General features: G+C 40.2%; 2 protein-coding genes across 3 annotated transcripts in view; one reads left to right on the forward strand and one right to left on the reverse strand.

The window, feature by feature from the left end:
* LOC116841577 overlaps positions 1 to 14,516 on the forward strand; it is a 300,634-nt gene that overhangs the window by 30,953 nt on the left and 255,165 nt on the right. The window lies entirely within an intron of this gene.
* LOC116841576 (UPF0489 protein C5orf22 homolog) overlaps positions 1,280 to 14,516 on the reverse strand; it is a 503,768-nt gene continuing 490,531 nt past the window's right edge. Inside the window, exon 4 of the mRNA XM_032809666.1 lies at positions 1,280 to 1,593. Within this exon, the coding sequence (XP_032665557.1) occupies positions 1,509 to 1,593 (85 nt within the window). The 3' untranslated portion in view covers positions 1,280 to 1,508. The remainder of the gene's footprint in view (positions 1,594 to 14,516) is intronic.

The following is a 14,516-nucleotide window of genomic DNA, read 5'->3' on the forward strand; positions in this document are numbered from 1 at the left end:
TCTCTCTCTCTCTCTCTCTCTCTCTCTCTCTCTCTCTCTCTCTGTCTGTCGGCGCTATAATTCGCGAGATAATTCTTTCGCACGTCTGTTACGCCGGCGACTTGAGAGAGCGCCGCGAAAGCTCCAGAACACCCGACGTCTAATCGATATTCAGACACGAAAGATCGGACTTCCGGCACGCGTACCTGTTGCTGGCGTTAGAATACGTGGGATACGTCTGGTACACGCGGCTGATAGCTGCCATTAGTACGTGACGATTATTTCTGCGTGCCCCAACAACGATTTCCTGATGCCGGAGCGGAATGCAAATTCCAGCCGAGCTCCGGCGAGGCGCGGCGAGGACGAATTAATATTAACGACGATATCGTTTTCGCGCCTCGGAGCACGATTCCGATTAGACAATCTAATCCAGCCTGCGCGGCCGTAACCCTTTCGGGATCGTGCACGCCTGCCGCCGTCCCGTCGAAGGCGCGCAGAGCGTGTTCTGGGAATAAATTAGCCATTTGTCCGTTTTAATCCGTTAGTCCGCCGCCACGTTCGCGCGACCGTTGTATTGCCCTTATCGCGGATCTAACTCGACGAAACGTCACGCGCCCCGGCTCGAAATACATAGGAAGTCGTGCAGATGCCGGGCCGCGTCGGCGCGAACATTGTGTGCAAATCTCGCTTGAATTACTTGCGACTCCGATCTGCAATCGGATGTCGTCGAATTAATCGGTCAAACTGCGCCGATGTATTATCTATGGGTCAAGAGTAGAAACCGGAAAGAATGTTACGTGAACGTGGATCGAGAGAATATGTTTTCTCCTCTGATCATTTGTGGAAAGAGAAAACAAACCGCTTGTTAGTTGAGAATGTGCGAGTCGTTTTTATAATAATAGCGAAAATATTAAAATTAGTCTTCTTTTCACTCAAGAAATATAATCTTTTCTCTTCTTTTTAATCAACAGGAATGCTTGCTTGAAGCAGCATGTCCTTCTATTGGAAAAAATTGCTATTGAGAGCAAGATTTGTAATGTACATTGAGAGAAGAAACACCTAAGAAATAGTGTGTATATATATATATATGTGTGTGTGTGTGTTGGGTACTAACAACATTATTCACTTAATTAAAATTTTCACATAAGAAAATATACATTTCCTTAAAAGCTTAAGAAAAATCTTAGCTTTTAATGAAAGCAATTGTTTATTCTAAGTGTGTAAAAAAATTTATATTTAAATAAATATGTTAATAGTACACGTCAAATAAATATTTACTATTTTTTAGATGTTCTTGTCTCTCGATGTTAATAGACAAAATTCCTCCAACTTAAAAAATATTGTGCTTAGAATATTTTCCTTTTAGTTGTAGAGGAATCCTCTGAGGCTATATATAAACGAATATCTGCTAAAAATAAGATTCAATCTTTTAGGTGTTATAAGATATATTATAAATATAAAGAGATATAAATATAAATATAGGAAAAGATTATTATTTAAGATACGGGAGAAGGCCTTTAGTCTTACCTTTATTGTCGAATCTTGATTTGAAGTATTTTCTGGTACGGAATATTAATGGAGCTGCATTCAGAGAGAAATCTTGTTACCACATACCTGAAACAAACATATATTACTTAAAATCTATTCTTAAGATAGTATCTTTCACGAAACACAAATGAAAGATTGTCAATTTTCTTTTCGCGCAACATAATACACTTAAAAACATTTTTCAAACTGGGAAAAATTGTTCTTTGCAGCCTCGGAAATCGTGACTAACTTCCTAAGATTACAACACTGCTTTATCAGAAACAAACCACTGTTGCAACAAGAATAATAAACACATCTCTCTTTCTCGCGGTTCAATTACACGGATATTTATTGCATTCGCAAATTAAAATTCGCGAACTCGGACTTATAATCTCCGAATCTTTCTGTTAAATGGCCGGTAGAATTGAAAAAACTTCTCAACTTCAGAGAAAACTTTGCCCGTAGTCGTCGAGATGCGACCTTTCTCAAGTACTGTCACGTACGCCGCACAGTGCATATCTATACTATCTATACACAGAATGTAAGGTAAAAGTACTACTAATGCCTGGACACTAACAACACTAATACTTAATTCTGAGTACTCTTAGGGTCTATTATGATCATTAAAAAAAACGAAAGTTTAAAATGTTCCTAGTTTTAAAGGCCAAAATAATAAGGCGTTCAGAGTTAGATACTAGTGTAAGCCAGTGTTTACAACGAAAAGTTAAGCCATAAGACTCAAGCCTCAAGTCGTAAGATGTTGACCAATTGCAAATATGAGGAATCAAATGTGAGAAAATAATCGACTGTGATTAGTGAATTTCTTATGGCTTAAGGCTCGAATTTTCACAGTAGTTACCGCTTTATTAGCATCCGGCACTTTTATTTTACGCGCGTATCGTAGACTCGTACAAAATCGCGACGAGTCACGCAGCGACGCGAACGGCGATATCGGTTGTCGCGTCGCGGATACGGTTGTTCCGAGAGCCATATTAATTTCGCCGGGCGTTGGCCGTTTTGTCGGAGAGCCGGGCGGAAACCAGAAACAAGTCGTCGGGCGAGAAAGCGGCGCGTCCCCGTATCAGTCGCCATACATCAAAGCGTCCTGACGCGGACGAATATACGCGGCGTTGCGTTTCACCGCCGATCGTCGTTTCCGTGTGTCACGTCCCCGACATAAAGCGCGGCCGATCCGCTGAAATTTGCATCGCGAGCACACTCGTGCTTCGACGTGTCCTCCCTGTCCCTGTAAGCGTCCGTTCGCGTACAAGGCTTTCATGCATACCGCATATTCCCGCAACAGCCAGCTGCCCTCTCCCTTCGTCCTTCTCTCCTCCCGCAACGTGTGTTTGTCTCCCTTATCTTCAAATCAGTGGGGAATCTTTGGCTGACCATTTATTCATCATCGCGAGCATTTCAATCGGGCCGAACGGGACGATGTGTCCCTCCGAGCGACGCGCGACACGCCAATGAGTTGTCTTACCCTTTTCGTCACTTCCGACGGGAATGTGATCGTACGAAGCACGAGCGATCGTTCCTTGCCAGAGATTATATCAGTCACCCTCCGTACATACCCGAAGATCGTTCTCCGTGGCGAGCGATTGCGGTCGTTGGAACAACATAACCTAACATTAAACGTCAAAGTTGGACGGGAGAGGAAGAGAGCAAATCGACTTTGTTGGTTAGTCGAGACAGTCGGTAATGTAAATTCTTAGGTTACCTTCCAGGCTTTCAAGCTCTCCACTCAACAGCTTCCTAACCCAACATAGTCGATGCTACTAACGAGAATCTGTTGAAATTTTACCCATAGATTTTTCTTGTTTCGTCGAACGGAGGCAAACGGAGGCCGTATGTCGACTTGCTCGCCTTTGCTCTGTCTTTAGCAGCACTGCTAAGTTGCGATGAGTTAGAGTGAGACAATTATATCTCGTCTCACTCCAACTTATTGCAGCAGTTCAACGGTACAGCTAAGAACAGATCACTTGTCGCCTTTGCTCGACATTGCTCGCGACGACGCCGTAACCAGCACCGAGAGATTCGCGTTCGATCTCAATTCACTTTCCGGTGGACCAACCGACGTGCTAAATCGATCGGCCACCACTCGATCCGGCACTCCCGACCTTCGATTGCACACGGCACAATCCTCCGAAGGGTAATAATGGACGCGGAGCGATCACGAGCCGTGCGTGCGCGCGCGAGGTGGCGCGCTCGCGGAAACAAATGGTCGCGATTGGCCGGCCGCGTTTTGACATATTTCAAGAGATTCGATCACTTTGATACATATCTATGGTCACTTGTGAAGTGGATCGCGAGATGGCGGAACAAGCCTGTAATCGTCTAGAGTCCCTATAATAAGAGTCTGGCCTATGTTTCTAAGGCTGCGTTTCGAAATTCACTGCCAGTGCTGAGATTCTATAGTATACGTGATATAAATTATAGATTTTCAGTACTGAGAGTGAATTTCGGAACGCAGCCTAATTCGACAAAACATGGCGTCGTAGATAAGATGAGATAAGATTAAATAATATGAAGGCTACGTTCCGAAATTCACTGCCAATACTGAAATCCTATAGTATATGTAATATGAACAATAGATTTTCAGTACCGGCAGTGAATTTCGGAATGCAGCCGAAATAAGATTTCTCTAAGATATGGAGAACTCATAGAGCGTGACAGTATAAAACATTATTAGTCAAGACTAATGTTTATTAATACTAAAGTACTAATAGTAGTTATATAAAGAAGCATAAATAGCAGAAATAAATAAATACTTATAATAAAATAATATATATAAACATTGTAATACATTAAAATGTGTCGAATAATGGTAATGTGTCAAAAATAATTTTCTAACCTGTTATATTATATCGAATGTATAATATAAGATGTATATAAATTACAAAAAATGATTCAAATGTTTGAAAACACGTTTCTTTCTTTCTTGTTCTTTTGCAAATATAGTATACCCTTATAGAAATATCATACTAAGAATCATTGATAATTACTTATTATCCAGTATTTTTAATACTGAAAATAAGTAATTATCAATGATTCTTAGTATGATATTTCTATAAGGGTAGAATTGTATATCTACTCACAAGTTCTTATGAATTTTATGAGAACAAGTTACGATTCTGTTTAGAATTGCAGCATAAGTTAGCTTCAATATCATTCAGGAGACGCAAGGTGACAGCCGTATATTCATCTCTCTCTTATTACGCAAATTAAAGAGAGAGAGAGAGAGGCGATTTTCGCCTTCTCTTTTTATCTGACCATAATTGTCTCTATCAACCTGCTCCTTGTTGCTAACACTCGGCACTCGGACACTCTGAGTCTATTCTTATTACGTTTATGGAAGATTTATACTGAATCTCAAGTGATTGTTTTAACATCGATTAGTGTCGATTAGTGCGGATTTCGGTACGATATATCTCGATATTCGTAACCAATGTTGTCGCGATGCATCGCGAACATATAGCGTGTGTGCAGAGCGCAGTGAATGTAGCCGCTTCTGTTCCGCGGGAACGGAGCGCTGTGATTGGACAGCCACGTCTCGATTCGACAAATTTCGAGAAACTCAATCACTACGATACGCGACTAATGTCACTTGTGAGACGGATAGCGACGTGCGGAACGGGTTCGTGAAGCAGTCCCGTAATTCTCGCAATTTCGGCTTATTGGAGGTGAGTCTCGCGCATAATTCGTCGAGTGCAACGAATGCTGAGCTCGGGTTGCGGGGGAGCGTTGCCGACTAGCCGCTGAAGGTGATTATCTCGCGGATCCGCGTCGTCGGGTGTGCCGAGTGAAAAGGCGCGCGTTCGTTACGCTAATGGAGATTTGAGAGGGACTGGCAACGCGAATTTTGCGCATACTGAGAGAAGAATGCTCGAAAATTCATTCGTGGTGTATGAAGTTTAGTTCTGCGAAGCAAACTCTTATTTCCTGTCGATAAATCTTCAAGTATTTTTCTCTTAGCGCGGCATATCGAGCTGGCTCTTGTCAGTCACCTCTACGTGCAATTAGATCAAGGATTAATGTCGGGAGTGCCGAGTCAAGCGCCAGATGATCGGGCCGGCGTGTCGACGGATCCGCCGGAGTGCGAGTTTCGACACGATGTCCTTCGGTGTTCTCGATGTCGCTGTGGTGTGTGGACAACATGGTGCAGCACGTATGAGCAAAGTGCAGCCGCTTCTGTTCCGCGGAAACGAGTGCTTTGAGATTCGATGTTGTTTCGGTGAGTCTGCAGCACCTCTTGACTATACAGAACATAATAATTTCGCTATCTTCGTTATATCTCATAATTCGCATGTTTACAAGCCGTAACAGAACTTGACGCCTTACGAGAGAGGAAACTAAGAAAGAGGGGAGAGGGGGAGAGAATCCCTCCGGGAATGCAAAATCTACTTGCCTCTATTGGAGATTTTATTTATAGCTCATATTATTCCGCGCGGGCATGCCGGGTTTTCTTTTTCAAGTTAGCCCCTCGTTCTTTGACCGTGGGGAACACACGCGTAAATCGTTGCGTGCACGCGCGGAATTACAATAATCGCGGCGGAGGAAAGTGGTCCGGACACGAATATCATAATCCCAGGCTGGCATTGTAATTACCGTGTTATTTCTGTACTAATCGTTCCCGTGCTATTCGCTAATTGGCGAGCCGTTGGAAAAGAACCCGCTCACCGCGGATGTTGCGAACGACCGCGATTACTTATTCGGCCTCGTTATTAAAGCATCAACTGCAAGTTTTATATATTCGCGATAGGGCAGAGAATCTGAAATAACGGTTATGCAGTAAGATTAGTCGGTCGAGTATATCCCGGCCAAGCAATAAAGGAGAATCACTGTCATAAATAATATAAATATAAAAGCCTAGTAAGTTTTTTTTATATATAAATACGTAATGAATTGTAAATTTCTTATATTATAAATACTTATAAATATACGAAATTCTTTTATTGCACTAAGAGAAAAAATATTAGCAAAATAAAAAGAATTTATTTGATAGGTTAATAATATACTTACGTAAACCTTTAAATCTTTTTATTTAAATTAAATAAATAATAGCTTTCATGAAAAGCTAAAATGTTAAGAAAATGTATATTTTCTTATTATAATGTAACATAATGTATACTTATTTTATTTTGATTTTCTTATTTTTATCATATATTAAAAATATTTTATATTACGAGTAGTATGATATAAAGTAAATATCTCTTATTAGTGCCTACTGAAAAAATACCTTTTATTTCTTAAATATTTTTCTCTCAGTACAATGAAAGAAATTTGTATATTTATATTCACTTATATATAACATAATAAATTTATAATTTGTATACATAGAGATAATATTACAGCTTTTTTTTCATACAAATTAATTTTCAAGTTGACTATATTTTTAGTAGTCTAAAAGTAGACTGTCTGCAAGATCTATTTTGCTAAGGAACATAGTAAATTTCATTAGAAACATAGCAAGTATTTTAATAGCACATTTCAATTCTTTAAATATAAGTAGCACATATGAGGTGAAAAGATAGTAAATTACTGTAGGATGTCGATCTAGTCTCCGATCACAAAATCCCATAATAACTTTTATCAGAAAATCCTCTTCGTGTATAAATTAATATACATTAATATATATAAATTTGTAATTAATACTTGTAATTAATTTGTAATTAATATAAATAGTTAATATCTTTGTGCGTTTAATACTAAAACTTGATTTACAATGTATTCTTTACTTCCTATTTCTTTCTTTTTATCTCTTTTTAACTCAAACTTCAAACCTTAAGCCAGGAAACAGAGAACAAGAAACAGGGAGCAAAGTGTACATTGTAGATTAAGCTTAATATATACTGTGGCCCACCAGTTCTTATCGGTGTGCTTTTCCATTACACGAGGATAAACGGTTACTTTCGAGACACAAAATGCAAACGTATTTTGCATTTCGTTGCTTTTTCTCGAGACGGTGAGCGATACGGAAGATGTTAATTAGCGAGCGAGCGAGGGCCGTGCCAAGCGATCCGGCGGCCATCCAGTGGCATTTAAAGCCAGTGATGCAACTGCGGGTGGTAAAAGTGTCACGTCGGAAAAATGTCACGATTTCCTCGAGAATGCCTAACGCGAATCTTGGCAATTAGGCGCGGCTTCACATCGGAGAATCGAGAAGATTTTAACGAGCGACTTGAACTTTCTTTCGAGGCGAGACCTTTTCCCTGTTCAAGGCGAATGCGCGCTCTTTTCCCTTTGACAACAGAGAAGGAAAATCACCACACATATGCGCATCAATTCACGTGTAGTAAAATACGAATATTGAATAATGATATTCGATTCTGCAATTCAATTAACGAGTAAATAACGCCACTTATCGTTGATATCGTCCCACCAAGATAATTACTCATTGATACAGACGCAAAAATTCTGTTCGCTATTAATAAAATAATAAATTTAAATATAGAAAAATAATATCTAAACTATCTCTAAAATTAATCAAAACGTATAAGTACTAACAGCATATATTTACTTAAATCCCAATTCTTATATTTAAATGAAATAAATAACTGCTTTTCCATGAATATATTTAGAAAACTAAGAAAAATTTTAAGAAAATGTATATTTTTATATATTTGAAGCATATTTTATATTAGTATAAATAAATATATAAATAAATAAATATGCTGTCAGTATTCACCACAAATAAATATTTACTAAATTTTAGATATTTTTTTCTTTCAGTAAATATGAATTAAGTGAGACAAAACTAGATTCACTATCAATAAAGAAGTAAAATGTAATAAAGAAGGAAATAGAATAGTGGTATATGAAGTAAGGTAAAAGTATTCCCAAATATGAATCTAATCCTGGACATTCTTCATTTTTAGTCTTTAGATACAAATATTTAAACTTTCAACATAGTATATATGTTTATATTTTATATTGAATATTGAATATTTATTATAATATTAACTTTAATATTTGTGTTAGTTAATAATCACATAATTATTTAATATTAATTAATATATTATAATAATTAAATATTACAATATATTAATAATATCAATTATGTTGAATATTTAAATTTTTAACAGAGAATACATGTGTGTATATTTTATGTTAAAAGTTTAAATATTCATGTTGGAAGACAGAAGTAATAAAAATATCTATTAATACTTTTATCTTAAACAGTAATAAAGCCCGATAAAGTAAAACAAAATAATGTGTGATTCAAATAAGGAAATAAAACAATTCGTGGATAATAGTTTTTAATTATTCACTTGTATGGCAAGAATTTCATATTAAAAATTACAATAAAATTTTGTAACCGAGGAAAAAGTCGACATTCTACAATAACTGATTATCCTTTCATTTGGCAATGTTTCTAGAAAAATTTGGCAATGTTTCTAGAAAAATTTACTGTGCTTTTTTAGCGAGATAGACCTTTTATTCCAGATAGTTTATTCCTACACTACTGAAACATGGTAAAATTGAGAAGAATTTATTTGAAAAACAAAAATAATTATAAAAAGTATAATAATAAATTAATAAATATAATATGATAATTATAATAACAAATAAATAATTACAATATAAAACAAATATAAAAAATAAATAAATGGACTATGATATTCTCTCGGTATATAATTATTAGCTGAGTGTCACTTTCCGATCTCAAATTTAGAGTGAAATATTTCGATTATGTATATATCGCACACGGTAGAGGAAGGGGCCGAATTTCCGAGTTTGTGGGAGATAAAACGGAGTAGAAAGCGTGACCGTGCGATTTTCCTGGATTTCTGGAAAAGCCCGTCGCGCTTGCCGCGGATCGTACGGATCGGAAAGTCGTTTGCGGTATCGTCGCGTCGGATATGTCCTGCGATTTATTTTACACGCCTGCTTAAGAACGAACTGTTTTATAGCGAGACGGCTGCGCCATCAAACGGCGACTCAAACGCCGATATCCTCGATCCGACGGCAGCCGGAAGACGCGCCCGTGGAGTCGCGGATGCTAACAGGATCCTCATAAACGCGGCCGGACTTTTATTTCGATGCGCTTTTACGACCTCGCGTCTCTCTCCTCGAATTTCTGGCATTCCTACGATAGCGGAGGAATAGAATATTCCCCCTGCGTCGCTATCGGTATCGTGATCTTCAAACTAGGAATCCCTCGAGTTCTTTTATCGGCGAGCTGACAAATTATTGTCGATCCGTGGATCGGCGTGACGCGCGACCGAGGATTTAACGGCCGATAAAAGGCGGACGTACGGCTTTGGCTCCTTACAGCGGGAATCGCGATTTCGACCCGGTAGGAATCCCGGCTGGCTGGTAACAAACGCGTCGTGCATCTCCTCGTAAAAATGTGAACGCGCATTACGCGTCCGGGACAATAAAATGTGTCGCGCCTGCCGACATTTCGCGATCGAATCGCGCGTACGTTCTCTTGGATAAATCCCCCGTCCATGATTAAGATGACGTAGCCGTGACGATATTTGGAAAATTTCATCTTTTCGCGCGTGTAGATATTATAATGTGTGTAAAAATATAGGAAAACAAGAATGTATATGGCCTGCGAAAACAATCACTAGGGCCACAAAATGAGCGGAATTTTGAGGAGCGAAATTTCACTCCTTGAAGGAACTTCACTGCAAAATAATATATATGGCTCAAGAAAGGGGTTAAAGAAACAGTTACCTAATAATATGCGCAAATTATTATTTTGTCTCATTGCTTCTTGCACAAAAAAAAATGATTTAGTAATATCAGCTAAACCGCGGTAGCTGATTCAAACTTAGTCAAAAGGCTAATCGTTTAGCTGTCACTGTTAAGAACTGGCTATGACAGCTAAGATGCACTCGCTATGAAATACAAATATATTAGATGACATTAAAAATGCATATTATTTCAAGTAGTTAAAAAAATGGCAGTTATTCTTAAATTTCTTATCGTATGCATATATTAAAGAAGTTTGCCGTACAGCTATTATTTGTTACAGTCATTTATTTCTAGCAGCTAATATTTCTCGCTGTAGCGCCTAAGTTTAATAGCGAATAAATTTAGCTTCGGTAGTATCGACATTAGCTGTCCCTATTTCAGTGACACATCTTATCTGCCACAGCTATTTTTTAGCTCTGGAAGCTAATTCTTTTTTTGCGTGTGAGCTGTAAGCGAAGTGACGCAACCTCCCACCTCTGTTCCCGAGTTCATCAGCTATTACCGAGCAAAACATCGGTGGCATAAATAATTAGCAAGCGAAACCGCGTCACGACTGTGCGGAACAGTCCGGCTACCGCGCGCCGGCCGCTCGCGAATAATCGCACTTCGCAATGAAGCAGAAGCTACCGCGAGTCGCGCCGGCAGTCACAAACGCGCGTATTAATCGCGCGATTATTCGCTCTCGCCGACGACTCCGTCTCTCGTTTGTGCACAATTAGACGGACGTGCGTTATTCCGTCGGCGTTGTGATTTTATTTATCCCCAGGCGAACGGGACGTCCTATCCACTCTGCCGCCGACGAGGGCAGGGTGTCGGAGGTTCTCTCTCGAGCATCGATAATATTATTTCGCGAAGGGGATTCTCGAACATCAATAATATTATTCCGAGCTGACTCTCTCTCTCTCTCTCTCTCTCTCTCTCTGCTGGCAGCGCGCTGACCGTCGCCTCCTGCGCCCCGGCGTTAAAGAGTTTGAGATACGCTCGCCCTCTGGCCTTCTCTCGAGCGCGAATGGCTTCCCGACGTATTTCCAATTAACGAGCGATCAACGGGCGCTATTTCGTGGCACAAACAATCGCATAAAACGTCCCGGCTCAGCGAGATCGGGTATCCCGGCGGACGACGGGGGCCTCGGCTATGTCGATTAAATCAGAAAGACGCACGGCGAATTTGTATTCCTGGCGACGTGAAAGGGGATATTTACGAAGCTGTGAGCAGCGGTGAGCGCGCGAGTCCACCGTTCTCGCCGACGACGCCGTCGTCGTCGTCGTCGTTTGGCGTCCGCGTCCGTCTCAACGAAGCGCAGCGTTTACACGTCTTGCACTTTGGCCCGGCGCGCGCTACCGTCCGATGCTCAGCGATGTATCTTCAATTAGCGGATATTAAGCGCGCGTACTTGTAATGTGTCTTCAATTAGCGGGCTAACAGGCGGACTCGCGAGAGCCGCCGACTTGAATTATTTCACGTGTCACGTGAAATCCCCGGCGCGGCACTAAAGCGACGGTCGCACGCGGAGTGGTATCCGTTTCAATTAAAATACCGCGAATTTTTCTCAATGCTTGATATTATATTATTATTGCGCTCGCGCGCGCGGAAAGTAAAAGCTCTCGATGGTGCGTGCGAGACGCACCGAGACACGGAGCGATCCGTCGCGCGAGATTGTTATGTAAAATCGTCATTGAACTCCCTCGGCGCGTTTATAATTGATTTCGCGCAACTCAATAACGATACCTCGCTTCCGCACGTAACTCGCACAGCACACGCGTGCAAGCTCTCTATCGGCTGGCAGGAGGTAATTAATTATTAATAGTATCCCGAATTTTTTACACCGCGCGCGTAACAAGGGAGGCGCTACGACCGATCAGCGTGGTATCGTTGATTATATTAAGCGCATTCGATTACGAGCTCGACACCACTTTTGCGCCACTCAAAAGGACACGATAGAGAGAGAAAGAGAGAGGGGAGGAGGGAGAAGGAGGAGAGGAAGAGAGAGAAAGAAAGGGCGCACGTGTCCTCGGCGAAGCGTGAAAGATCGAGCGCGTGGGACGGCGGGCCGCGAAAACGGGAGGCTGCTGGAAGCCGGCTGGAAGGCCCGGCAGAGAGCAGTCATCCGGGTTTTTCAGTTTCTGCCGGCGAAAATTAGATTTTCGCGGTGCCGCCGCCGACGGAATGACTAACGTCCGCCAGACACCTTAATCAAGATACCATCCGCGCTCGTTCTCTTCTCGCGCGCGCGCTACAGAGGGAGAGAGAGGGAAGTCCATTAACATATTTCACTCTTTAATTCGTACGGCGCGGCGAGTTTCACGGGGCATTAGCGACAAGACGGAGATTCGCGAGCGAGGATGATGGGTGCGCTCTGTTTGTTCAGCGACACCGCGGTTTGGGTTAGGCTCAACGTTGTTACCCGGCCAGAGCACTTTGTTTGCAAAATCGGCACGAGTAACGGCACCCGCGCCTGCTGCGTGGCCCGTGACCATATATTCTCGGACAGTCCGCTTCTTGAGCGAATAATACTCTCGCGATGTGAGCGAAAAACACGTGCCAATAATTGTAGGTAGGCGAAAAGAGAGATAATAAAGACAGACAGAGAAGATTCCGAAATAATACAAAGTATCTGGAACTAATATATTTTTTTTTTTGTTATACATTTAAAAAAAAAAAAAAAAAAAAAGTTTCTTATATCAATAGTAGAAGATAAAATAAAAATCCCAAAGTAATAACAAAATTTTTTGTACAACATTTTTAATTTTTTTAAATATATTCTTTAATGAAATTTTTTCTGATATTAATGGAAAAATTTAAAGGAAATAAAATTTGTAAAGTAATAACAACAGCGTTTACGATATTAATGTATTTTTTAAATACTTTATTGGAATATTTTAGTGGAATTTTATAATATTAATGGAAAGAGAATTGATGATAAATATTGTAAAATAATAAAAAAATGTGTGTGTGAAATTAGTATATTTTTAAAATATATACTTCAGTAGAATTAATAGAAAAATTTATGGCAAAAATTGCAAAATAATAAAAAGATATCTGTATTAAATTATATATATATATATATATTTTTTTTTTATATATTTTTTTAAGGTTTTTTTAATATTAATGAAAGAGATTAAATAAAGATTGCAAAGTAATACAAAATATATATACAGAATTAATTATAATTATGCGTGTACAGAATTATTTTTTAAATACATTCTTTTTGTAGAATTTTGTAATATTAATCGAAAAATTGATGGTAAAGATTTTTTTTTTGCAAAGTAACAAGAAATGTCTCTATGAAATTTATGAATTTTTTTATACATTCTTTGATGAGAAATTTGTCCTAATATCGTACATCATAACATAAAAAAGAAATAAATATTCTACAGAATGTTATGAGAGATGCAGCGAAATATGCTTATACCAGTCATTTAATAGCCCGCGATCCGCGCAGGCGAGAATAGTACGGGGAAGAATTATGATACACATATAGCATATCTACTTACCCGTCTTTAAATCGCCGAGCGACGTTAAACGTTTCTCGTTTGAAGACGCTAGTATCGTAAATTGGAAATAATAGCTCTCGTTGCATGAGATTTATCTCTCGTCATCCGTAATCACTCGATATCGGAATCTATTTCTCAGCACGGAGATTCGTTTGCTTGTAAAACCGCGCGCGCACACATATTCACATATAAGCACACACACACACACATACACATACAGTCACAGAGATCCCAAATCGGCCTGTCCGTAAGACGTCAACGAAGGTTCTTGCGAAGGAGGAAAAAGGCGGCGATTATCGAGTTACTTTATTCGCCATGCAATCGTGATAACCGCACGAAACTTTTATGAAGTTGCTCGACCGCACGGGAATTTCTGGATATCACGCAGGTTGACGCGCCGTCTCGGGTATCCGGGTAGGAACATCGGGATAACGGGAGGGGGAGGATGACAAGGGGCAGGTAGGCCAGAGGGGGGTTACTTGAATATGGGCTGTAAAAAGTGGGTACGCCCACCGTCACACCGAGTGTATATCGGCGCGGAGAGTACCAAAGTAACCCTGTGAACGCTTGCCAAGTCGCCGTTCTTGATAGAGTTACGAGGTCGTCGCGGTCTCTTCCTGGGTCTCTCATTTCACGTGTGGAAAGGCCGATATAACGTAAACCTGACGTTAACACGCCGTACTTTACTGCCGCCGGCTTTTATTGCCGGTGGAGATACGGCGACACCGGTCGCCGTGCATGCGCGTGTAAGAGAGAGAGAGAGAGAGAGAGAGAGAGAGAGAGAGAGAGAGAGAGAGAGAGAGAGAGAG

The sequence above is a fragment of the Odontomachus brunneus genome, unplaced genomic scaffold (assembly GCF_010583005.1).
Source record: "Odontomachus brunneus isolate Ranch 3 - 2012 unplaced genomic scaffold, Obru_v1 Obru_scaffold_016, whole genome shotgun sequence".
NCBI classification, from domain to species: domain Eukaryota; kingdom Metazoa; phylum Arthropoda; class Insecta; order Hymenoptera; family Formicidae; genus Odontomachus; species Odontomachus brunneus.